General features: G+C 40.0%; 1 protein-coding gene across 1 annotated transcript; it reads left to right on the top strand.

Moving 5' to 3' along the window:
- The first annotated feature begins 207 nt into the window (after nt 1-207).
- Nucleotides 208-27,083, top strand: smad3a (SMAD family member 3a). The gene is made up of 8 exons (XM_054620282.1): nt 208-647; nt 18,448-18,641; nt 18,949-19,083; nt 19,637-19,762; nt 20,678-20,890; nt 21,047-21,184; nt 22,175-22,319; nt 24,339-27,083. The coding sequence occupies exons 1-8, from the start codon at nt 445-447 to the stop codon at nt 24,460-24,462; spliced, it is 1,278 nt and encodes a 425-aa protein (XP_054476257.1). The 5' UTR covers nt 208-444; the 3' UTR covers nt 24,463-27,083.
- Nucleotides 27,084-27,750: the final 667 nt, after the last annotated feature.

Below are 27,750 nucleotides of genomic sequence, written 5' to 3'. Positions count from 1 at the left end.
AACTTTTTTACTGGATCATCGGATATTAGATAATAAAGCACCACTAAAAGTCCTTTCACTTCAGTGTGTTTTGGGGTTTTATTAGTTAGACTTAAAGACGCAGTTTTTGGGGGTGTAGATCGTGTTTGGTGTTTTCAGCAGGTTTAGAGCAGACACGGGACTACTTTTTCCTGGCGGAGGAGCATTAAATCGAGAGCGCAACAGACTGCCGGTGCACAGTTCACCGCTGAGCTCCGAGAAGACAGAGTGCGCTTAAAGTGGAGGCTTTAACTCCGGGATGCATCCGTGTGGCGTCTTATAAACAACCACAATTCACCTCCAACGACCAGCCGTCCCCCCGTTTCCCCCCCAAAACACACCCACTTTCCCCCTCTCTTCTTCCCTTGTGTGTGTGTTTTTCTTTATCGGAACCGACACTGGAAGGACTTAAGCCTCGAACTCAACATGTCAATTCTGCCGTTCACTCCCCCCATCGTGAAGAGGCTGCTGGGCTGGAAGAAGGGAGAGCAGAACGGCCAGGAGGAGAAATGGTGCGAGAAGGCGGTGAAAAGTCTGGTGAAGAAGCTGAAGAAGACGGGCCAACTGGACGAGCTGGAGAAAGCCATCACCACGCAGAATATCAACACCAAATGCATCACCATACCGAGGTAAGAGCGGACGTTAGGCGGACGTTAGGTCGTAGTTACAGATGAGGTGGGGGGGGGACTCTGAAGACCAACCGTCGACCGGTCTGCTTAACGCGTATAACGTCCAAAGTTGACGTTTCCACTTCCTGCCTCGCGACACTTATATTTCAAAACTCCCAACGTTCCATTCCTCCAACGGTTAATTCACCTCTGTATGTTATAACACAGTATATATGTTATAACACGGTATATATGTTATAACACGGTATATATGTTGTTATAACACAGTATATATGTTATAACACGGTCTATATGTTATTATAACACGGTCTATATGTTATAACACAGTATATATGTTATAACACGGTATATATGTTATAACACGGTATATATGTTATAACACGGTATATATGTTATAACACAGTATATATGTTATAACACGGTCTATATGTATATATGTTATAACACGGTCTATATGTTATAACACGGTATATATGTTATAACACAGTATATATGTTATAACACGGTATATATGTTATAACACGGTCTATATGTTATTATAACACGGTCTATATGTTATTATAACACGGTCTATATGTTATAACACGGTCTATAACACGGTATATTTCAAACTCCCAACGGTTAATTAACCTATATATGTTATAACGCGGTCTATATGTTATTCAAACTTCCAACGGTTAATTAACCTATATGTTATAACACGGACTAATAAAGGATTATCTTATCTTATCTTATCTTATCTTATCTTATATTTCAAACTCCCAACGGTTAATTCACCTCTATATGTTATAACACGGTCTATATGTTATTATAACACGGTCTATATGTTATAACACGGTATATATGTTATAACACGGTCTATATGTTATAACACTGTATATTTCAAACTCCCAACGGTTAATTAACCTCCATATGTTATAACACGGTCTATATGTTATTATAACACGGTATATATGTTATAACACGGTATATATGTTATTATAACACGGTATATATGTTATAACACGGTATATATGTTATAACACGGTCTATATGTTATTATAACTCGGTATATATGTTATAACACGGTATATATGTTATTATATGTATTATGTTATAACACGGTATATATGTTATTATAACACAGTATATATGTTATAACACGGTCTATATGTTATTATAACACAGTATATATGTTATTATAACACGGTCTATATGTTATAACGCGGTATATTTCAAACTCCCAACGGTTAATTAACCTCCATATGTTATAACACGGTTTATATGTTATAACACGGTCTATATGTTATTATAACACGGTATATATGTTATAACACAGTATATTTCAAAACTATGTTAATTAACCGGTATATGTTATAACACGGTCTATATGTTATTATAACACGGTATATATGTTATAACACGGTCTATATGTTATAACACGGTCTATATGTTATAACACGGTATATTTCAAACTCCCAACGGTTAATTAACCTCCATATGTTATAACACGGTCTATATGTTATTATAACACGGTCTATATGTTATAACACGGTCTATATGTTATAACACGGTATATTTCAAACTCCCAACGTTCCATTCCTCCAGCGGTTAATGACCGTTGGAGGAAAAGGAACGTTTGAACACATATTTCAAAACTCCCAACGTTCCATTCCGGTTAATGACCGTTGGAGTTTGAATTATGTGGGTTTTTTTTAGCAGTTTATTGTGATGGGTTTACATAAGAGGTTGCTATGTGTGTTTGTGTGTTTGTTTGTGTGTGTGTGTGTGTGTGTGTGTGTGTGCATTGACTACACAACAGCAGCCCACGTGCGATGCAAACGCACAAATGGATCCCTGGTTATATAACTTGGCCTTAATCTGGGACACTTTCTACTGCTGTGGGTTTGGTGTTAGTGCGTAGGCGACTCTGAGAGCTCTGGAGCTGGGCTGGCTGTCTCCCTTTCAATGCATCCATACAGACATTTTAATCATTCATCAACTCTGGCGTTCAATATCAAATGTCAGTTAGAAAGCTGTCCCCCTTTTCCTGCCTTGGTGAAAGGCTGCTACAGCCAAAAGTCAGATTTTTACTTATCTGAGTTCCTAAACTTCATATAAGTAGGAGTAATGTGGCATTAAAGGTTGTTTCTGCCTTAACATGTTACAACATATGAATTGCCTTTCTAGATATAACAGGACAGCGTCTGTTGCATACACTCATGTACCTGTGTCATTGGCACTTTGCATGGTACAGGTATATTTCACATGGTACAGGTATATTTTACATGTATATGGTACAGGTACAGTACCAGTCAAAAGTTTGGACACACCTTCTCATTCAATGGTTTTTCTTTATTTTTATTTTTATTTTTTTCTACATTGTAGATTAATATTGAAGACATCCAAACTATGAAGGAACACATATGGAATTATGTGGTAAACAAACAAATGCTCAACAAACCAGAATATGTTTTATATTTTAGATTCTTCAAAGTAGTTGAATGAGAAGCTTTTGACTGGTACTGTATATTTTACATGGTACAGGTATATGGTACAGGTATATTTTACATGGTACAGGTGTATTTTGCATGGTACAGGTATATGGTACAGGTATATTTTGTCCACCACATGTACAGTATATCAGAGAGGGGACCGCTGCAGTGATTAGTCAATAAATCAACAGAAAATTTGTGGGCAATATTTTGATAATCGATTTATTGTTTGCGTCATTTTACAGTGCCAAACACTCGCTGGTTGCAGCTTTTAAAACGTGAGGTTTGACTGGTTTACTTAATACATATTCTGTTTTTCGGGATGCAAGACATTTGAATACATTTGAATGTGTGGACTGAGCGTTAAACAATTAGTCGATTCATCGAGGAAGGGCTTGGCAGATAATTCAGCATTGAAAACAATCATTATCTGCTCTAAATGACAGAAAAAGGCCTCTCACAATAGTGCAAAAGTGTTCAACAGCCCTACAATCTACAGTCACCAAACGATCACAAAGTTGAATCAACACTTCTCCTTGAAAGTTTCAACAAAAACTGAGCATTATAACCTTTATAAAAGTAGTATTCATGGCAGCGTTGTCACATTAAACTGCATTACTTTCAGTTAGGTGTGACTCATAAACCGGCAACAGCGTATAGAGTGTGATTTTAAATCCCTACCATTTTTGTAAATTGTAATCTGACAAATAAAGACCTCAAACTTTTGCCCGCGTCCACAAAATCTCCCTTGCATATGTGGGCAATTTAGATCTAATAGCACACTGTGTGTCAGATGAAAATCGAGCCCCACACAGGGCACTCCCACATTCTTTACCGCCACAAGTGTGCATATCACAGCTTGCACAGGCCTGGGCCAGCGTTTAGAGTTAAGCCTACCCGGAAAGTTAAATAATGTTTGTCATGATCCAGGTTTTATATTTCCCACCACTAATACAGAGGGGAAGAGGGGGAGTGCATTAAGATGACCCCAGATCAGGGCTGGCTGTCAGTGTGGGCTAACACTGTCCCTGGAGAGCTGCTGTTTCTATTAATTCCCCTACGTTCTGGCTGGCTGACAGCAGCTGCCTGCGTGTTCAGGCTTGTCCACGCAGAGGTCAACTCCTATCTCTCTGACACATGTACTCCCTAATGAGGCTCATTGCTACTCCTCTTGATGACGGTCTGCCGTGATGCTGAGTGCTGAAGGAAGCAGGCGATGTGCATCTGTCGAGCCAAGCATCAGGTGGTGGATTAGCAGATCCAGTATCTGTTGGGGGGATTTTAAGGCAGGATTATTGAAAAGGGGTTAAACAGGTGTTTTACACATCACAGCTGATTGAGATATCATATCATAGAGGACCAAATGCCAGAAGCTGATTTTGACATCTCAAGGCTAATGTGTTCTAGTCATGTCAAACAAAGTTAAGGATGAGTTTTGTCCAAAGCAGCTCCTTCCTGTAAGTTTTGTCCGTCCAAACTTGCCTTGCCAAGTGGTAAAAATGAAATGTTTAGAAGGTTTGGGAAAGCCAGCTGTCAGATTTTAAAGGGCTGTGATCTGCTAGACGGCATTTAAAATAATATTACTGTCTCTGGTTAGAAGCCATGGTATAACAACTTGGTAAGTTTGCTCCAGACGCAGTTATTTATGGGTGTGGGTGGTTAATGTGGGCGGTGTGTGTGTGTGTGTGTGTGTGTGTGTGTGTGTGTGTGGTGTGTGTGTGTGTGTGTGTGTGTGTGTGTGTGTGTGTGTGTGTGTGTGCATGTGTTACATGTCCCAGCATGTTTACACTGAAGATAACGCCTGTGTCCCATTAAAAAAACAAAAACAAAAAAAACACAAGTCACATTGATTTAAATTCCCAGTTGAATTTGGACACAAAGTGCTTTAATAGCATAGCAGGCTTTGCCTATCATTTAAACAGGGCTACTGCTTTACTCGCCTTTTAGCTCGATGTGGTTTTCACAATTTCTTTTTTTAGGAGTAGTAAGCAAAATGAATGCTGGGGCTCCGGTCCAAGTTGAAGCCTTAGTCACTCGACAACAAGCAATTGTGGCATTGTGGTGGTGACCTACCCTCCCTCCCACTTTTTCTCCCTCTCTCTTTTTAAATCCTATCTTCCTATGAGCTGTAAACTTTGGTTAGTCACAAACATCAGTGTGTAAAATGCGTCAAGCCATGAAAGTCTACTAGTTTCCAGTGATGGAGGGATGGATGTGAAGTGTGGTAGCCTGCACTGTTTGAAGGAGAAAAGATGACTAAAGAATGACTTACCTTCTGATGTTCAAGGAGACTCTTGTGCATTCATGAGCAGAAGCCAAGTCTGTTTCCTTTATGGATTGGTAAATACCTCAGGTGGTTATACTGTAGCTGCCCAATAACTAAATATTCCAAGGCCCTCCAGTGGCCCTAGAAATTGTGACTCTTGTCCATCTCTTAAAATAGCCACAAAGTCAGGGGTAGAGGGAGGAGGTCAGATTGGTTGGATTGGTCAACAAAACACAAGAGCTTGAGGTTGCTATTTGGTTCCTGTTTTCTACCCATAATCACTGTTAGTTTAATTTAGCTATAGCCCTTACTGTTCCCCGACCTTAACCAAGACGTTATAGATTCCGTTACTTTAAGGAAGTACTTATTTAAAAACCAACCACTGTGTTTCCTTTAACATTAACCAATACGTTACAAAACCATGAACTGTCCTTAACCCTAATCAACCTTTCAAACCCAAATAATTACATTTATAATGACATAAATCAAACAAAATGGGAAAATCATCATATTTGAGAAGGTTGACCCAACAAGTGTTTGTCATTTTTGCTTAATAAATTACCTCAATAATGGATTCACCAAGTTGTTGTCCATAAATTGTCGAAAGTGGCCGATGTGACTCTAAAGAGACACCTTTACAAGCTCCACTACTTTTGGAGCAATTGATAGAAATTAGGGGGAACCACTAGGTTAACAGTCTCTCAATAGCTTCTTGCATTGTCGAGTCATGAGCGAATTGCAAGTTATAACATAAACATTCTCTACTTATCTGTAACAGTCCTGGCATGTTTGAACAGAGACAACCTTTTAACAGGGAACTGTGTGTGGAAGCCAAACAACCATCCTCAACAGAAAGAGAAACACATACATTTTTCGGGGATACGTTAACTCTGGAGCTTTCAGAATAGAAAAGTATGTAGGATTCCTATCGCAGTTTGGTGGGGGAACACTGGGGATTTATTACAAATGATCCAAGGTGTGTGTTATGTCTTTTTCGCAGAGCCTGGGGGAGTGGATTCCTCCCTCCTATCTACCTTAACGTAGTCTGGCTTATGACTGGGGAGTGCTTTCGTCTTGTCCACACACATCCCTCCTGGCAGCGAGACTACAGGCTGATTCACGCTGCTGCATGTCAGGGCAGGAGGGAGGGAGTGAAGGAATCCCAAGTACAGAAATAAAAGATGGGATTAAAAAAATAAAAGACTGGGAAAAGAAAGATTATGGGCTGAATGAGAGAGACTGTGTCCATGAGGAAGAGGGAGAGACCAGTGCTCTTTTCACATACAAACGTCGCCATTCACAGGACGAGAACCGGGTCAACAACTGTGTTCCCATTTGTCACTGTTTAACAGGGTTGTTGAGATTCATGAACGAGGTTGCAGACGATTTAATGTTAGTTTAGAGGATTCCTTTTGTTGATTTAGTCAGCCTATAAACAAGTTTGTGGCAAAACCAGCACTCCTCAATCATTTAGAGGTGGTGTTGTGACCCGGAACGGCACAATTTATGACTGAAAGAGCCAGAAGTCAAAACCAATAGATTTACCTCAGCGATCCCACAGTAGTTAATCATCTTATCATAAAAAAAATGTGGTCACCAGTGTGAATCAAGGTTTGTTATGTGTGTTCTTTGATCAAAAAGTGGTTTTTGAATCAAAATTGTGCCAGTTTACGACTATTTTGTAGAGAAATGTGTTTTCATTTTAAGAAAGGTATTGAAAGAAGTATCTCTTGGTGTCAGTAGTAATATTCAGGTATCATATTGTCTTTGCCCAACACTACGGAGTTGATATGTTAACCCCATCATACAGTTCAAGTGCAAGTCTGTATTAGCCAGATTCATGCTGTCAGGGCGCTAAGTGAGGGACATATTATGAAGGGAAATACAGAGGGATGAAGTGGAGTTCGGATTCCCAGTGTTGTCTGGTGCTGCAGGGGAGAGCCTGTCATCATAGTGGGGGAGTGTGATTTAATGAGGGAGGATGACACATAAATTATTGACAGAAGAAGACCGAATGAAAAGAGTGAAAGTGACAGTGATGAGAGATTTAAGGGGATCAAAGTCGGAGAAGGGGAAAACCAGAAAGCCAAGGGTTTAGATGAAGGAAGACAGAATATTTTGGCAAGAGGCAGCGTATCGGATTCTCAAGCTTATCAGAGGAAGACTGCGGTTGGCATGCAGAAAAAGAAACGCTCTAATAGCTGAGATATAACTGGTTTGTTTTCCAGCTAGACAGCCTTCCAGCATCGAAGACATGTGTCTCTGTTGTCTGGACGACTGACAACAGTCAATGCACACACACACACACACACACACACACACACACACACACACACACACACACACACACACACACACACACACACACACACACACACACACACACACACACACACACACACACACTGCAGCTACTATGTTTGGAAGATATTGTGTATACTTGCATTGCTTCATACCTCACCTGCTTGGGATTTGTATAATACCATCATGCCTTATGAACAAGTTGTTAATGTCGTCATAAGTGAAATGCTCAAACCTCCAATTTTTGTCAATAAGAAGCCAAAGACGGCGAATGAATGATGACGAAACACTCACAGATATTTAACTTTAAGCAACACCTGCCTAGTTTGGGATGTAATTTTCAAGTACAGGGGATTTCAAGTTTTTTTAATAAATGATATTAAGTTGGTGGTTAACACTGTCATGACATGTAGGCACTTCTCTCTTCACACCAGTTAACATAACCAGCATTACTGTTGAAACAGTCCTGTAAATTATATTCTGATTATTTTGGGACAATTTCCTACAGTCCAAGGTGATCTCCTACATGACATATTTCATCCAAACAAAAGTCCCCAAGTTTTTCAATTCACTATAACTATTGCCAATACATTTTTGAAAAATGACTTAAAAGGATTGATTGATTCTCAAAAAAGTTCTGATTTAAAGTTCTGTCAATAAACCAATAGTTTAGATACAAGATACACCCCCAGCCTTTTTTAATATCTTACTTAACGTAATATAATATATTGGACTACTATAATATACATGGTATATTTAATATAACAACTTATTAACAATTTTACATGCGAAAAATTACATAATCAAAGCACTTGAACTGACACCTTAAGAATGAATACAGTTTCGTATTTGGGAGATCCTTTTGACTTCTTGCTGTTTTCTCACCTTAATCTCCATCAAACTTAAGTGATCGCAAAGGTTTCCCATCCTTTTGCTTTTTCCACCACACACACACACACACACACACACACACACACACACACACACACACACACACACACACACACACACACACACACTCTCTCTCTCTCTGTCTCCATCAGGTAGCTAACATGTCAAGTATCACACCTGAGTCATTCGAGACAGCATTGTTCGACAGGGAAGCGATACAAGAAGGGTCACAGAGAGTTTATGTGTGTCGTCTGTCTGTGTGTGGTTGGCTGCTCTAATGATGGGAGTAAGTTGTCTTCAATAGTCGGGTTCAGGATTCCCGTCATTGTTTGATTTGCTTGACCGAAAGTGGATACTGTTGAACTAAGCGTGTGTGTGTGTGTGTGTGTGTGTGTGTGTGTGTTTAGACTACAGTGATTGTACGGTGTTAACTTTGTTGTAATCAAAGAGTTTGAACCACAAAAACTGAATGAGTCAAAGCTCAGTGGCTTCACATGTTGGGTAATAATTTAATTCAATTGTTTACTGTTTTATATAGTGATAGTATCATGATATTGTTATACTATTACATTTTTATAGCTGATATTTTGGATGTTTAAATGAATAACAGCTATGTTTTATTCAAAAATAAATAAATAACAAAAGATAAGATATGAAACATGTTCTGGTTCATGTTATTTGGTTTTAATTGAAATTTAACTGTAATGTAGTTTCAAATTAAAGTGATTATTTACTTATAGAAAAAATGATGACTGCAATCAGGACGCTCACTGATTGTAGTTTATTGTACATATTGTCTGTGTGTATGTATGTGTGTGTGTGTGTGTGTGTGTGTGTGTGTGTGTGTGTGTGTGTGTGTGTGTGTGTGTGTGTGTGTGTGTGTGCTTAGTCAGCTCAGAGGAATGCTCTCTCTGCCTCCCGGGGCCTTCAGGAGGGCGTCGGCTGCTGTTTGGTTTTGGGCTTGCTCCGGGGGTGGAGGGGGTTAGAGAGACAGCTCTGCCTCGACTTGGCCTTCTCGCTATCTGCGGGGGAGTTCACGTGCACGGCAAAGAAACATTCACACACACACACACACACACACAGACACGTTCACCAGACAACAAGCCGGTCTTTGTGCTCCACTGGCCACAACCACAACCACTGCTGCTGGTACAGGGTGCCGGACTACAGCTGGATATGTGCGGGGAAATCAACTTGACGCAAAAGAGCAGGAGTTTAAAGGGAGAGGTGAAATACTTTTAAACCACGAGTACAAGTGTACGTCTCATAATACAGAAAGATCATTTATACTATTAGGTTTTCTGAAACATTCATCCTTGAATCTGCTCTTTAAAACGAGAGTCCCACTTCATCCAAAGTAGAGGAACCAGAAACTTAAGTCTCGCTAAGAGCGAAGCAGACACTTTACTGTCAAGAACAAACAATATGGCAACACGAGATCAAGGACCAGAATCAAGATTGTGACCTCAGGGAGCTCATCTGTCATCATTTGTGAATGAACATAATGAATATAATTCACTTCTGTTATGTACACGTTCGTTTAAAATATTCATCCCCATGTAATCTCCCAACATGCCAATTCTATGTTGAAGCATTTTTAATTATCAAACTATGCCAGATTTTTCCGGACTGCTGGGAACCCTGGGGGTTCTGGTTTTCTCCCACAGTCTAGAAACATGCGAGTAATTGGACATTGTTGAAATGCATAATGTGTGTTAGGCCGTTAGTAAACTGGTCAGGTGTCTGATGTGACAACATATCAGTTCGTTATTAAACAAGTAATCTTGTTTACTTATTCTTTGATCAGATTTTTCCAGATTTAAACCCACATTTTGTTATTTAAAGTAGGGCTATTGAGATGTGCACATGCACAATCGTCACATCACAGGATGTGTAATGTCGGCAAATGTACTCAAGCACTTCATACTACAACTTTTTTGTTGCTTGATTCAAAAGGAAAACTCCTACGGTTCTTATTTTCCATGACTAATCCAGAGTTTCCCAATAATTACAGTCTAGGTAGGGCCCCTGACGTTTCAAACCGAACAAATATATTTTAAACCACAGCGGGTTGGAGACCTTGTTTCTAACTATAATATCAGAAACTCAAATTTACACTTGAAGCCCAAACATACTGTAACATTTCACTTTGCTGGATACTGTGTATACTGGACTAGTAGATCTGCCTACACTTAATCTGGAAAAAAACTTATTGATGACTTGCATGTGGAATATTTTCAGTCATTCATCATATTTGAGACAAGCTGCTCAGCTCATTGAGTATGAGCAGTAAAACTAATGGTTCCCAGTCCTCTATCGTGTCCCCAGTTTGTTGAGTCCAGACTTTTTTATTTGTCGTCTAGCATGGCCGGTCGTCTGTCTGCTGGTTTCCTTCTTCACATCCCTCACTGGTCCCAGCACACTCCAGCCCTATGATATCACCTGTGGGTTACAGTCAGACTCGCTTTTCTCTCAAACTCTACTCTTGGGTCTCTTCCTTCATGCCCCCCTCCTTCTTTTGTTTGAAAAAGAGAAGTCTGATGGCTTTTCCAGAGAGAGTGGGAGGTGTGTGTGTGTGTGTGTGTGTGTGTGTGTGTGTGTGTGTGTGTGTGTGTGTGTGTGTGTGTGTGTGTGTGTGTGTGTGTGTGTGTGGAAGTCGTTCCTCTGTGTGAGTTGCACTACTGCTGGAATGTACTCACAGGCCAGGATTTGTGCACTTTGAGCATTTTTCTTTTGAGATCAAGTTGATGGCTGCTGCCCTACAATGACGAAATATTTGTGTAAACCGAAAAATCTGAATAAAAAAGAAAAATGTCAATGGGACAATCCAACTATAGTCTAAGCTTTTACCCTCTATCCATCTTTATCAAAGAGCATACAAGTATTTCTGGGATGGCAACAAAAGATTATTTTAATTATTGATCAGTCTTTTTATTGTCTTCTCGATTTATTATTTGATCTATAAGCTGCCTTGTTTTTGTCCAAAATCTCAAAGATACTCAGTTTAACATCACATATGAAAGAAAAGCTGCAAACGTTCATATTTGGAAAGTAATATGGTGGGATAATATCACAATATATAAAGATTTTGTTGTGCTGTTTGTACTAAGATATTTATAATTTGATTTTTTTTCTGGCCTTATTATTACAAGAAAAACATATTTATAGGAATATAAGTTTTTTGCATTTTTTTTAGGTATTTAGTTACCTGAATTAGTCCAAAATAGGGAAATATTTAATTATATTTGGCTTTAAAACAAATGGATGTTAAATTGGCCTTCTATTTAATTATCTCACAGTATCTGAAACAACGTGCCCCCCCCCCTCCCCCTTCTCTGTCCTCAGTATAGATTTTAGTTTAATGTTATTGTTTTTTGAATGAAAAATGAATCCCTCCCTCCAACCAACTCAAGTGGGAGAGAGAGTGAGCTTGTATAGAGAGAGAGAGAACTGAAACTGTAGCTATTTTTATTCCTATGATTATGTAACGTGATTAACATGTTTGCAGATTCTTTGAATGGTGGCACAACAAGGGATTTACCTGCGACAGTCGTACAAGTCCAGTGGTCCCATGCCTTCGTTACTGTATGACACAGGTGTCCTGCATAGCTGCAGATGAGGCAGTTTTGGCGGAAATTAATTCTCCAACACGCTGTGTGTCGAGGTGCAAAACCAAAACTTTATTGCAGCCCCTTGTCCAGAATTAGCGGATGATTTGTGTCTTCACATGTTGTTACTGGAAGACAGCGGCCCCTCTGCTGAACGTCACTGGCGTGCGGCCCTGTTGGTCACGGCTCGACAGACTGGCCGCAGACTTTATGAAAGGCACAAAGGCCATTTCATCCTTACGCCCCCACCCTCACCCCCTCACTCAGTGCTGGGACGGAGGCAGGGCAGTCGGGACGGTGGGACAGACGGAGGAGATGGAATGGGGGGGGGTTAGGGGGTTAGGGGCCCGGTCACAGACACTCTGAGCTGCCCTGAGCTGTTGAGACAGTCTGCCAGCCTATTGTCCAGCAGCACCCTCCTTTCTTTATCCATCATCCACTTTGTCCTCCCCCCCTCTGTGCTCTCATAGGACAGATTGTGACTGGAGGTCCTGATGTTTACATGCACTTGCAGGCATTTTTAAAAAGACCAACATCATTTCTTCTTATCTGTGGACTAAACATGAGAGTTTAGCGGCCTAATGACCAACACTGGAGGACAGGAAATAATATAGAAGACTCTAAAAGGCGTTTCGGTCCTCACAGTGTTTGCTGGCATCTTGTTGGTGAGCTTAGACTTTCATTTGAGTTCGAAGCTTGGCAGAGTTGTAAAAAGTCCATGTCAAAAGGTCTGAGCTCACAGGGAGAGTATGTGTGTTTGTTCAGCATTGCTCAGAGCATCGCCACCCTGAACACACACACACAGTGTGTGTGTTTGTGTCTCTGAGCGTAACTGGGCATGCCCAGAGTGTTTGTTTTGACCCCCTCCCTCCCCAGCTCAGTGAAGCTCAATCTGCTCTGTCTGAGTCTGTTTTATGAGTCAGCCAAACACACACACACACACACACACACACACACACACACACACACACACACACACACACACACACATATGTAAAAATATGTAAAATGTGTGTATTTCTACTCCTCTTCACAGTCACATCCGGGTATCCTCGCTCTTTTCCTTTCAAACACCCCCTTAACACGGATGATTACTAAATGTGTGAATCCCTCAGAAGTACAGTTATTTTTCTCACTCTCACTCATAAGTGTATGCGTGTGTGTGGGTGCGCACAGATTGCCTTCCCTACCATTCACATAAACAGAGCTGGTTGGCCATAAAGGTCAGGTTCAGCTTTAGTTTCAGGTCATGAAACACAATGATGTTGACACAATTCCCCCTGTGGTAAAGAAAAATCAATACCAATTGTCGCTTTCTTTTTTGGACATCAATTTCACTCTGGCTGTCTCCTGACAGAGAAACGTCGGCGATATGGCTCTTGTTGTCAATCAGAAAGGGAATCTAAAAGACATGAAGATTTTTACAAGTATACATGTTGTCTCTACTGTAGAAAATTAAAATCAATGCAGGACAGAGAATTGATTGTGATATGTCGATTGTTTTTTTAGTTTTTGGTTTATCGAGTCATCTTTTCACCCCTGCAATAAACGTTAAAAACATTTGTTTATATATACTAGTGAAAAGATTTGTCAATCGATCTATTAGTCCACAGAAGGATAATTGCCTATCATTTTTTTTAATTAATTGATTAAGCTTTAAACTTATTTCTCACAACACTCCCTTGTACTACCTCCAGGTTGGGATAATTTGCTGCTTTAATTTGTGTTATGTGACATTAATTACATTAATAAAATTTTGAAGTGTTGGCCTTACAAAACAAGCAATCATATATATATATAAAAATAATGATGACAAAAAATGTCATAGGTAACGATTCATCAATTAGTTGAAAACATATGTGGCTTGTTAATTGATGAAAATAAAGATTAGTTGCAGACCTAGAACTAGCTTTCTATTTTCAACCTCAAGTCATTGTGATCGATCACATAGCAGAACATTGCAAATTTAAGAAACAATGTGTTGGGCTTTGTTGTGAATCTACAGACTATAAAACAACAAGACCTTTTTTTTTACCACCTTCTACAATATTGCAAAAATATATATCTTTACCAAAACAAAATCAAGCTCTTCCTTCGTCATCAGTGTCCATCCTATTATTCATCTGAGTCGTGACTTAGTAAACAACACTAGTCTGCTGGGATCTGTGTTGACCAGTTTCTGGTGCTGAAGGTTGAAAACTGCTGGCCTGGATTCTTGAAGCCTTGAGATCCCACCATGTCCACCCCCCAGGGTATTTGGGATCATAGCTCTCCTTCCATCTGCCTCCCCCCCCTTCTCCCCCATAGCTGAAGCACTCTGAGCTCCAAATCATTTTGAAGTGTTTTGTAGGATCGGAGGTTGCCTGTGTGCTGCTGCCTCTTCCTCTTTACAACAGGCTGAGGCTTGATGGTGGTGCAGGAGTGGTTTTCACAGTTTTTGTTCCATTATTTTCTCATTCAACATGCAGTAGTCATGACTGTCTTCAATAAACTGAGTCATACAGATTCAGGGAGGTATATTGTTTGGACCTGTCTATGTGTTTCATGTGGACAGTGCTTTGTATTTTGCTAAGGTTTTTCCTTTTTTTCTGTAGATAAACTATTATATTTAATAGAACTAATACACAAGAGAGTTATCTGCCATGGTCTGAGAATAGCATGGTCCAAGTAGCTTTTGAAGTTTTATTACCACTAGTAGAGCTATGGAGCAATGTTTGTACAACTGGTTCCCTGTTCAGTTTGTATCGCATGTATCCAACATGCATGTGTGTGAGTGTACGGCAACGTAAACACACAAAAACATGTTTTAATGTGATGTCTGGGGTTCAGTCAGGAGGTTGTAGGTTTTATTAGTAAACCTCCACACACTGCAGTAGATCATATTTGCTGTACTATTGCCCTGTGTTTCCCTGAGCAGTGCAGAGTTCAATTTGATATCAACCTCTCACCAAGTTTCTTCCATTTCTTTTCCATATACTATGGGGTATTTTTCCTGTTCTTATTGGATTATTTTGGCTGGTCTGTTAACTATTGACTTCTGCCTAAGCATTGGCAATATTGGTTGTAGTTACGGCTTCTGCTTCATAAAGTAATTTTCATTGTTTCTGGTTGAGTTATTCTGTTGTGCTTGGATGCACAAGTGTAGTTCAGCCATTGAACTTATTAGTATGACTCATACTATATCTTTACCGTAAGCCCTTTCTTTAAAAACACTGACTGGAAGAGGCTTTACAAAGGGAAGGACACAAAGTAGGACACCAAATGGCCAGTAATGCTCTGCACGCAGAGTCTAGCCCCACCAAACACCCACTCAGCTGCAGGGACATAACACACACATACCACTGACATCAGATCAGCATGTTTGGCAAACATCTGACCATTTCACATATCTACAGTTCTATCAGTGTGTTGTGAGTGTCTGCATGTGATCACTGTTCCTCTTCGAAAAATGCATTTCATGTGTTTCCCTCGTGTCATTGTGACTTTTGGACAAATATTCGTGATGCACTTTCATAGCTGCCTTTTTTTTTTCTCTGTGATTTAGATTCCTCAAAGCTACAAACTGCCTTTATGGTTTTTTTTTAAATTTCATTTTATCCGACCCCAGTAAAACACTATTGCACATTGAGTCCGTTAGTTGAATACCAAATAGCTTAAAGGTTGTCTGACAACATCTTAAAGTGACTTTAGATGTGACTTCCATTGGTACTAAAAGGCCTAAAGAGCTGTGGCATAAGTCACAAACCGAAAGGAATTATTCAATGAATGTGGTGTGACAATAGAAGCGTATGCCAAATACAGGAAATCTGCAATAGAAAAGAGGAACAGCTGCCACAAGTAGAACCTCACAAACATTCAAATATTACACTACAACTTTAAACATATTCACACAATTATCAATATTAGATTTACCATGATAGTTTTATTGCAGGTTGTTTAACTTGATTGCATAATAACCCGAGGTGTTCCTGTTTATTTGTCTACTCTGTGTAAGTATCCAGATTGTACTTGAGGGAGCAGCCAAGTCTCTCAGTACTGTTGAATGTTTTCTCTCAACACTAAGATCAGAAGCAGAGTAGTGAGCCGAGCGATGTTGTTTGTCCTTGATTTCAAAAGCCTGAAGTCTGGGAGGTCTTTGATCCGACGCTGTGTTATCATGAGACATCCCTAGCCAACTTACATGACATAATAGATGTATTATTATTAATATTTTTATGTTGCTCACTTCCCTTTTTGATGTCAGCGGTGACAACCCACATGATTTTGCTGTGGCTCACTCTTCAAAAAATACTTCTTACTAAAGACAAGCTTTTGCGGAAAGCACAATTCATCCAGATAGTACAATGTGGGAAAAAAACTGTTTTTATTGTGACATTTCTGAAATAAAACCAATGCTGTTTTATGTGTTATTGATTGGGCATAATATAATTTCATGGTTGAGGACACCTCGGCTGTCAACTTTCACTTCTTTATTGGTGGCTACTGAACCACTTAGATGTTTTTTTTATAAATCGTTAAAAACTTTGCTAACTTAATTCAACTTTTCAATCATTAGATGTCTCCTTCTTTCAGTATTTGGGGAATCTTAGATTTACAGGTTGCAGGATAGTCAATTTGAATTATTTTGACTTATCATTATACAAGATTTGGACCCTTATAAGGCTTTTGGATGCAGTTTTGTGATGCAGGCAGTTTTGTGATGCAGGCATGAACAGACCAGCTCTCACTAGGCATGAACAGACCAGCTCTCACTTTCAGGCTTTAGGATGTTTTTCAGCTTTCCTCCTGTGATAGTTTTTTTTTACAGCTGTATATCTCTGCAGCTTCTGTGCACCTAAAGTACTCAGACACCGTTTTTTAAATTCCAGACGCCCATCCCCAAACCCCCCCCACACACACACACACACACACACACCCACACACACACACACACACACACACACACACACACACACACACATACGTCCCCACCCATTTTTAAGTACAGAGACGATGAATAAAAGCTTTTTTCATGAAAAATTAAAACACTCTCGCAATTCTCTGCTTGCTAGATGTACGATGGCTGACCCAGATAGGGCGCTGCTGAACTTTCAGTAGTTAAACTGTACACAGCCTTGTTTTTATTTGGGGACTGACATTTGTCCTTCCAAAGAGCTTTATCTTATGCCTTTGACCCTTACTCTGTATCTGTGTGGGAGAGTGAGTGGGCGAGACAGAGATAGAGGGGACATATGTGGTGGTTGCCTCTTGCATAAGATGATGAGTGTGTTTTTGGGTCATTGTGCTCAGAGATTACGGGCTGCATCCCCATTATGACAATCTGCAGAGTCAAATTACCACTCAGTACAATCCGAAAAAGCCTAAATCATCATCCAACCGTAATGTGTAGATGAGTGCAGATGTTATACAACACAATGGAACCCCTGTTTATGCATACGGAAATGTCATTGCCGGTTATTTATTATTAGACATCATGTCATAAATCAGTGTGGACACAGCTGGGAACCTCGTCAGTAGGAGGTAGTGTCAGAGCCCAGACAACAACAATATCTTAAACAGAATCTAATATGAAGATCAGTTTAAAATCTAAAAAATATATTTATCAGACTACACTGTGAAAGAAAGGTTTTTATTGTCATACAGGTGAGTTTATTTTTACATTTTGGCCATGGACCTTTGTCAGGTATCAGTTTCCAATTTTAATCAATACATGTTTATACCAAAGCCACAGGCTGTTACAACCAGACAATAAAGGGGGCTGACTGTTCAAAACATCTTTAAAACAAGACTAAAAATATATGTTGAAGTCCTTAGAATAAGATAAAGAAAAATATTAAGTTTTTTGGGCAAAGCAAAATAAGCTATTTTTATTTTTAAAAGTTCACAAAGGAGATAAATTGAAGGCAGATCAGACAATAAGTCTTTTTTCATAGTTTATACATTTGTCATAACCTTTATGAGAAAAAAATACATCTATGAATAAAGACAAGGTCAATAAAATAAGAATATTTTTATGTAAATTTGAGGTAAAAAGTCTAATATTCCACATAATATCATGTCAGTATTCTTAAGTTTCAAGTAAAACTCTCAAGTAAATAGTCCAATGTTGAACATATGGGACCAAGTAATAGTCAAAATCCCAAACTAGAAAACATGAAACATGAAAATGCTTGAAAACACATAAATCCTGATGTCAAACAAACGTTTTCCTTTTATTGACCGACCTCTTCTTCTTCTTCCTTCTCTCCTCCTGCCTGCAGGTCTCTGGATGGCCGTCTGCAGGTCTCCCACAGGAAAGGTTTGCCCCACGTCATCTACTGCCGTCTGTGGCGCTGGCCCGACCTGCAGTCCCACCATGAGCTGCGGGCGGTGGAGCTGTGCGAGTACGCCTTCCACACCAAGAAGGATGAAGTGTGTGTCAACCCGTACCACTACCAGAGAGTAGAGACGCCAGGTATGAGAGCTTGATGTTTGACACTTTGTTCAGATTCATTTCACTTTGCTGCCAGGGCCCTTTTCTGTGAAATGATCTCACACGCATTTAATGAAGTGTTCTTCATGTATCTTATCTATTTTTCCAATGATTTATTGCCAGAAACTTTGTCCTACTTTTATAGTTGTATTGCATCATTTTATAAATGTGTTATTGAATTGTTTTTCCATTACATTTTCCTTCATATTACCCACACATGAAAGCACTCACTTTTTCTATCTTCTAATGAACTACTTGTTGTTTGTCTGTCTTTATGTCCATCATACAGTACTCCCACCGGTGTTGGTGCCCAGACACACAGAAATCCCCAGTGAGTTCCCACCTCTGGATGACTACAGCCATTCAATCCCAGAAAACACCAACTTCCCTGCTGGCATTGAGCCCCAGAGCAACTACATACCAGGTACCAGCATGCTCCAAAACATGACTCACACTCGGATAATCCTGTTAAACCAAGTCTGATGATCATTCACAGTAACCCAAAGTCCAGCTGTTAACAGTATACATGAGCGTAGACCAGGCAACGCATCGCTTTGTTTTCTTTCATTTTATCACTCAAAGTTCTTTGCTAAGAGAAGATTAGGATTGGGATCTTTTATTTTGGGTTACTCACAAAAGAGAGCCTATTAATTAATCTGCTCTTTTGTTCATAACTTGAGCACTGACGAGCCTCTGTTCCTGTCACTGTGCAGTGTTAGACAATGATTGACTTATATACAGCAAACTTGTAGCGGTGCCTAGCACACCTTTCAGACTGACACTGCTAAAGATTCATAACCATGCATAACTTTATGTAATGTAATTCTTTGTAGATTGCCAGTGTTTATTCCTTCTTTAGTTGTGTCAGCAAGCTAACAACATATAAATCAGATTTGTCTTTGTCAACTTTGCCACAATTTTAATGAGTGGTTGTCTGTGTTTGTGTTTGTGTGTGTTTCTTGTGTTTTTGCGTGCAGAAACGCCACCACCAGGATACCTCAGTGAGGATGGAGAGACCAGCGATCACCAGATGACCCACAGCATGGACACAAGCTCCCCAAACCTGTCACCTAACCCCGTTTCACCCACACATAACAGTCTAGGTACTTTATGTTTGTGTGTTTGTCTGTGTGTGCGTAAGCGTGTGTTTGTGTACTTTTCTGTCTGTCTGGCTTCACTTACAGACAAATGTTTTTAGATGCCTAATTCCCCAGTGGGAATTCTCCGTTTGATTTAGCTCCATATTTGTAAGAGGAAACCAGGTGATGAAAGAAGCCTTTGTCTCCCATGTTGAACAAGCCAAGACACCATTCAGCCCCCGCTAACTTCAATGACAATATCCAGGATGGAAAAACGCCAGGGGGCATTGGCTGGAAAGCCTCTGATGAAATAACAAAATCACACCGGTTTCATTTGGCAGAGTCGCCCGGCTCTGCTCTGGTCTTCAAAGCCAAGGACTGAATGTTGAGGTTGTTAGAGAGTGGCCATGTCTAGGGGAAAAAAGAGAACAAATTACCAGAACCGGTTGAATCTTCTGAAAATGACCAAGGATAAGCCTGTAATTTGGACCGTTTTGGCTCCACCGTCCCACCAGTGAGGGTTGAGTTTCCACATTTTGTCTGGTAAAAGCTTCTGGGAAACAGCGTATGGGTTTGACATTTAGTGACGCAAGCACAGCCTAATGTTTTCGCTGGTTGTGTTTGTCTGACCCTCTACAGTCACCTCAGACCATTTCCCCTCCACATCTAGCCACTTCCATTTGTCTGCCCCATCTATTCTGTTTTCAGACCATTATTCCTCTGAATGCATCCTTTCTTATCCTGTTAACCTTGACTCCCGTTTCCTGTTACCCGTTGGTTTCCTCCTGTATTATTTCAAGCTTTGAATTTCTTATTTATTTGAACATTTCCGTCTCTTAACAACCTACTATATACATTATTGTACTACATTCACTGGTCTCTCTGTCTGTTTGATGAACGCAAACTGTATCTTTCTCCCTCTCTCTCTCGGTGTGTCAGACCTTCAGCCAGTGACGTACTGCGAGCCGGCCTTCTGGTGCTCTATCTCCTACTACGAGTTGAACCAGCGAGTAGGGGAGACCTTCCACGCCTCACAGCCCTCGCTGACAGTGGACGGCTTCACGGACCCGTCCAACTCAGAGCGTTTCTGCCTGGGCCTGCTGTCCAACGTCAACCGCAACGCGGCTGTGGAGTTAACACGCAGACATATTGGTATGACGCCATTATGTTATATGATCTTTCATTTACAATCACACGATGCTCATTTTTTATTCTTTTTCCAAATATGACTCTACATTAATAACCAATTCTTATTTCTTTATTGTGGAATTTATCTGAGGAGTTTTTCTTATCTCTGTTTTCTTCAAGGCCGTGGCGTGCGGCTGTATTACATCGGAGGAGAAGTGTTCGCCGAGTGTCTCAGCGACAGCGCCATCTTTGTCCAGAGCCCCAACTGTAACCAACGCTACGGCTGGCACCCTGCCACAGTCTGCAAGATCCCTCCAGGTGTGTGTCAAACTGACTGAGACACCTTTTACCATTGTGTCCCTTCTGGAGACAACTATGTGTGTTCGTCAGCAACTTTCTGCTGCCAGGATTTGGAGCACTTTCAATGTCTGTGATTTAAGTTAATTATTTAAAATGGATTATCTAGATAAGCCTTACTGTGGATGTGTCATTACAACAGGGGACACATCCAACGCATCACTTCCCTTCATCCCCAATTCAGGAATTTCCTCTTTGGCTAAAGAGAAATCTGTTTAAATATAAAGGTTTTTCATGCTCAACAGTAGTCTGTTAGTGTTACTTTTACCACACGATATGTAAAAGAGTAAGGAGTTTTACAGGATTTCCCTGAACACAACACATCTATTACTCGCAATAGAGGTTTGTATTCAGAAGAAGGAAGTTTAAACAAGCAGCTGCACTGTTGTCTGCGTCACACATACCCCTTTCAGACGAGCTCCTCTGTTCTTAAATGTGACGGCAGTTTTACAAGTTGGTTTCGTATCTGAAGTAACGTAAAGGTCATGACTGCAATCTTATTAGGGTGAACCTCAGAGTTGAATGCTGTCAGATTATGATAAAGGCTGAACAAGTTCAAATACACAACTTTCCTCCACAGCTCCCATCGGTGTTTAAAGGAACGCCCCAGTGATTTAGCATTGTACTCCTGTAGCATTGATTAACACATGTTTGACAGAATGAAAAGAAGGATATCAAAATCGATTCAGCAGGACCAGAGATGTTATCTTTTTTTATTCCATGCATTCTTGTCCAAACCTGGTTCCTCTGTTACCCATGATCATCTGTGACATCACCTGAAGCACTTTATCAGGTTTCATCTCCCTCTGGAGCCACAACAACCTTTTATATAACAAATTCCCCTTTAAGCCAAGCCTCTACAAAAGCTTCCCCCAGTCTGCATGTCTAAACAAAGTCAAACCTAAATGATTATGACTAACTTTTGGTTGCTTGTTGGTTGTTTCCCTCCAGGATGTAACCTGAAGATCTTCAATAACCAGGAGTTTGCCGCCCTGCTGGCCCAGTCAGTCAACCAGGGCTTTGAGGCTGTTTACCAGCTCACCAGGATGTGCACCATCCGAATGAGCTTTGTGAAGGGCTGGGGAGCAGAGTACAGGTGAGCAGCTGTCACAGATCAGTTTTCATTTCCTAAACGGTAAACCCCAACCGCTACAGAGCCGAACTGCTTAGCAGCTGATAAAACCCGCAACCAACTTGTCAGCAACATAAGAAGCAGCGGTTGTGCCGAGACCAAGTCCTAAACAAACCCTTATGTAAACACAGACAGTATAAACAAACGGGCTGTGAATCACATCCCACAATCCCGCCGCCCCCACGCTCGCAGGCATCTGCTCACACTCTGGTGAATCCGCTGGATGACGTCGCCGTGCCCTCATCAATAGAACCAGGCACCCAGTTGGCCCGCCAGACTATTTTTAAACAAACACACATGTGCTGCGTCAAAAAAAAACGAGATGTCAGATCTTTTCCTCTGCCATCCCCTCCCTGTTTTTCCATTCGGTCTGACTCACTGATAGTAAGTAAGGAGGAGCCAGTGATTGGCTGAATGTTGGCTCTGTGCCGGAGGTTTCCTCAAGGGGGAAACCTTTGTGCTGTGAGCGTCCTGTCCAGACCCATGCAGACATGTGGAGACAGTTAAAAACAGGATTCAGGTTACTGGACCAGCCAGGCCCCCACCCACACATCACTCTCTCCCTCGTTGGTTGTTTTTTTTACCTCTTTTTCTGTCTTTTACCTGTTCTTTTTTAATACACTGAAGAATAGACAAGAAAAATGTACGGACAGGTATAAAGATGACTGAATAATCTTGCAAAAACGATGATTGTTGCATCTAATTTATTAGATGTAGCTTTATTGCCAGCACTCATGAAACAAACCATACAAACCAGAGGCAAATCACGCAGCTGGCAAGTGTTTCGGTTCATCTGGCTTGCCAATGCATAAACTAGATGTATAACAACATACAGGAAACATTTTTGTCTGCGAGAGATTATGGTGGTAGTTGTTTTATCTACTTACCTCATTCTAACCGCCTTAAAACATGTGGTTTAGGTTCATCACTGTGAACTGAATGAAATGTTCAGGAAGAAAACCCACAACAGAAACAAATCAATGGCTGAGCACAGAGGCAGAAATTACACTTTTGGAAATCTAATACCTCTTTTTTAACAGTATTTACAAAAAATGCATTTTGTATTACAGCGTCTGAGATGTTTTCTGCAGCTGATGTTGGTCTTTCACCGGGCACTTTAGGCATAAGAGCTGCCACTAAACTCCACTCGCACTCATACATTATGCTACTTTGAACACGTTCGCCTCCCCTGTCCTCAGCAGTAAGTGGTTTTGTATGAAGCCTGTAGGGAATCAGTGAGGTACCAAAGGATATGGAGATCAAGAGGTTGAATGTCTGGAAAAGGGTTGTTTATATTGCCTCCTCTCAAGTTTTGCTTTTTCAAGAACAACACGAAAGACTTGTTAGTGGAGAAATCGTATCATCACTTTGTATATCCAAGGTTCTCAGAGGTTTATAGAACAAGGGTAACATGTTTATGAAACAAAACTTCTTATTTTCAGTTTCAGTATGATACCCATAAATGACATTTTTTAAAAAAATTCAAATTACTCAAACTCTAGAGAGACATAGAGGCCAGCAAGTTTTGGCTCAGGTCATCATATTTATTCTGGTTCACCTAAACTCATCACCATGTCGAGGAAGCGTTAAAAATATAGACCTACATAAACCTTTAATGTAAACATGAAATATAAATCTGTTCTTGGTTTAGTTTTCAATCCCAAGGGGGAAGAATTACAACGAAGAATGTTTCTTACTCAACTAAACACTAAACACAGGTTTATTTGATATTAAACTGATTTTAAATTCTGTCTTAACTGATATAAAAATGTAACTAAGAAATCTGTATTTATCCAAGTTTTTTATCCTTTTATTTAGTATTTTGAGACCAGCTTCTTACATGGGGGCTTAAATGAAAGTAGAGTAGTTTGACTTTGCTGAAACTTTGCTGACTTTGTAAGTTTACTCACACACGTTCTGCTTTGAACAACTTTCCCAGTGTACTCAACATCTGTTTTTTCTCTCCTCGTGTGTCTCTCCCAGGCGACAGACGGTGACCAGCACCCCCTGCTGGATCGAGCTGCACCTGAACGGCCCCCTGCAGTGGCTCGACAAGGTGCTCACACAAATGGGCTCCCCGAGCATCCGCTGCTCCAGCGTCTCTTAGGGAAACCTCCACCCACCCACTTCCTGTCAGTGACTAAAAAAAACACACAGACTGTATGCAGGCAAGAACGGCTACACGAGTACGGAAAGCAGACGAGCCCCCCCCCCCCCCTCATTCAGCCAATCCTCCATCTGTAACTTAGTCCTTCCTCCCCACCAGCTGTCAGTAGCACTTTTTATATACATGTTGTTTGTGGCGAAAGGGGACAAGTGCATTAAAGCAGAACCATGTAAGTATGAGCTCAACATTTTGTCCAGAATTATTATAATGGCAAAGTGCCATAAAGGCTGTAGCAATGGGAGGATTTTTTTTCTTTCTTTCAATTAAGAGATTCTCATTTCTTTGCTCTTGTTTAAATTTCTTTAATTTTTTATGATTTCTATATGTTTTTTTTGTACAGATGTTACAGTTGCTATAAAGAAAATGAACGTCATTTCTTTAAGCATTAATAATAATTTTGTAAAGCATGTATACGATCATGTTAAAAGCATTTCACTTGACTTTGTTTCTGTATGTGGGCATTTGATTGGTTATGAAGACATTAACAAATGTGACCCAGTGAGACGGATTGAAAATGAATATTATAATGGAAATGTGCAGCCAGCATTTGTAAACACTGTGTGAAGGAACACAATGTACGTCTAGTACAAGCATTTGTTTTTTTCATACTGTCGTATGTTACCCTGACGAGGCAAATAGCACAGTGTTTATTTACAGATTTGATTTTCAGACAGGAACAAAAGATAAAGCAAGAAATCAGCCAAGATTAAAATGAAGCCGACAGGAGTTACAACTCTTAAAACCCATACAAGTACTTAAAGACAGTGGCATTCATCAAATGTCATCAGGAAGATGATGCACTTTTGTAAAATGTTAATATTCTAGCAAAGCAATGTCGTCAAAATACATTAAAAGTCAGTTGTACTTCACAGCTGCAATAGCTCTTGTCAGAAGGTTATATTAAATATATCCTGCATTGATTTCAGGAAGCTTTGCCAATTTGCAAAAAAAAATACTTTTGCAGCATTGTATTGTGTACTAGGTAGTATTATGACTTGAAAACATCTCACATACTGTACTGTTCTGCAAACTTTTAGTTAAATTATGAATTGAGCACACACAATGTAGTTGGAATACTTGTGTGTGATATGAGTATTCTGCAGAATGCTGTGTAAAGAGAGCAGGAAGATGCCTTTTGCTTTTTTAATTTTCTCTCTCAGCAGTCCATAACATTGGTCTTATGTTTTAGCCATCAGTGATATTGACTTTTTTGCACACTCAGGACCGTGAAAAACAGCTGAATTATGTACAGAAACCAGTGGAAAGAACAGATGCATGTCTGTGGAGACTTTAAAGTCTATTTTGCTACCAATTATTTTTGTAGGACAGTGAGGCGATAATGTGTTTTTGCATGATTTTACAGGAAATACTGCTAGCGGGTCCGGAGATACAAACTTGTATTTTTCTACCTGTGAAGACGAGGCAGTCTCAGTACAAAGCACAGCTTTTTACAAAAGGGAAATGCTTAGACGGATAGAGGCATGTAAATAACAGTAGCTTCTCAAAATCTAATGTCCCGATTTTATTTTTCTTGCTCTATGTACATGTTGTACATACATGTCTTATAATGTGACCGCCAACCTTTATAATGTTGATGGTTTTTGAAAGAAAAGAACAAAAAAAAAGGTTTGAAAATGAAAAAAAAGAAGAAAATGTTCAGAAAAGCTTTTGCTGAAGTGTAAAAGCATCGTTTCAGCTTTAGTCCTGTTTCCTTTCAGACACCCACTGTGGTGGAAGTGGATCGATTTCCTTCTGGCTCCATAACACTAGACAAAGACACAGTGGGAGAACACAGACAATATTTTGAATCCTTTCACAGTACTTATTTACATTAACCCAGCTTTTGATGTTAATGCCTGCGCAGTGGTGCTAATCTTTAACACTTTAGGGACTCAAGAGAACAGCAAAGCCATATTATATTACCCTTTAAGCTGGTTGATTTTTTTTTTATCTCTATTAAATAATGATTTTAAAACCTTCAAACATGTGGGATTGTTTCAGAGACAGTAGCATCTACCGATCTGAGACAAGACAGCTCTTTGTAGAGCTTCTAGTGTCCTTGAACGCAGCATCCCTGACCCTAATGGGCTCTTTAAACCCCTCTGGTCAATGTAATAACCCAGTAGGGAATATTTTTATACACTCTTCAAGTTCTAGTGCTTGTGCCCCCCCCTCCCCCCCTGTTCAAACTGTTCACTGTAACCGTTTATTAGTTGTGATTTATGTATTTGTGCTCTGAATTGGTCTTTTTAGATGTCTTGTATAAAAGTATACCGTTTATTTTTCTGTGCATATAAAAAAGTTGATGTGACGCTTAATATTTCTGTTTATTATTGTTCTATAAATAAAATCTACATATCATGGTGATAATGGGGCCGAGTAAGAAGCAAACCACATCTGTATTTCAGTAAAAGTCATGGTTATTCTTGTACTTAAATCAGAACGTACTAACTTGATTTTTATAGCTTAACAAGTTGTGTACTTAAATGTGACATTTCAGGTCTTAGACTCCTCTGTCTATGTTCCTTTGTAGTTCGGGGATTTCCTCGTCTGTGGTGGATAATTTGGCGCTGTCCTCAGAAGCGGACATAAACGGTAATTACAGGCCCAAAGCAGCTCTCTTGGCTCTTCTCTTATTTCTACGTTTGAAGTTTACGCAAACCGTAACCATTTTTCTGCTGTCACAGAAGCACGACACGGCTTTGAATATGAATGCAGGTCTTTGTTCTGATGCCCCTTTAAGGTAGAGAGGGCTGAACAACCTGCTGGGCAATTTAGAAACCCCGACACTGTGGTGACAAATAGTTTGACTTCATGAGTAAATCAATTGTTGAAGTTGCAGGAAGTAAAGCCTAATGGTATTTACTTCTCCTGGTTCAGGCCTTAACATATCAGATATCTTGTTTAATTTAAAAGCAATGCAATAGCAGGAGTTCAATATATTTATTTAAATACATTCTTCTGCTGTGATTGCATCAAACGCTGAAGCAGGAACTTTTGCAGCTTTGTCAGCTTTACATTACGTCTCCTGTTGTCAGAGCCGAATTCTGCCTGAGCTTCGTTCCAGACAACACAAACATTAAATAATTAACCAAGCACACAGGGACTGACCGTTTATGTGTACGTGTGCATGTGCTTACATCAAACCTGGAGCTGCTCCAATAAAAATGGAAAGGAGGCAGATTTGGTTCTCTAAGAATTAGGATAGCGCTGAAGTTATAATCTTAA

The sequence above is a fragment of the Anoplopoma fimbria genome, chromosome 2 (assembly GCF_027596085.1).
Source record: "Anoplopoma fimbria isolate UVic2021 breed Golden Eagle Sablefish chromosome 2, Afim_UVic_2022, whole genome shotgun sequence".
Taxonomy (NCBI): Eukaryota; Metazoa; Chordata; class Actinopteri; order Perciformes; family Anoplopomatidae; genus Anoplopoma; species Anoplopoma fimbria.
The sequence above is the reverse complement of the archived record's forward strand: the minus strand, read 5'-3'. Positions and strand labels throughout refer to the sequence as shown.

Excerpts from the sequence above, each read along its gene's own strand:
- smad3a (XM_054620282.1), top strand. The coding sequence starts at position 445 with ATGTCAATTCTGCCGTTCACTCCCCCCATCGTGAAGAGGCTGCTGGGC. Across the intron at positions 648-18,447 it reads AAATGCATCACCATACCGAG|GTCTCTGGATGGCCGTCTGC; the intron begins GTAAGAGCGGAC and ends TCCTGCCTGCAG. Across the intron at positions 20,891-21,046 it reads GTTAACACGCAGACATATTG|GCCGTGGCGTGCGGCTGTAT; the intron begins GTATGACGCCAT and ends GTTTTCTTCAAG.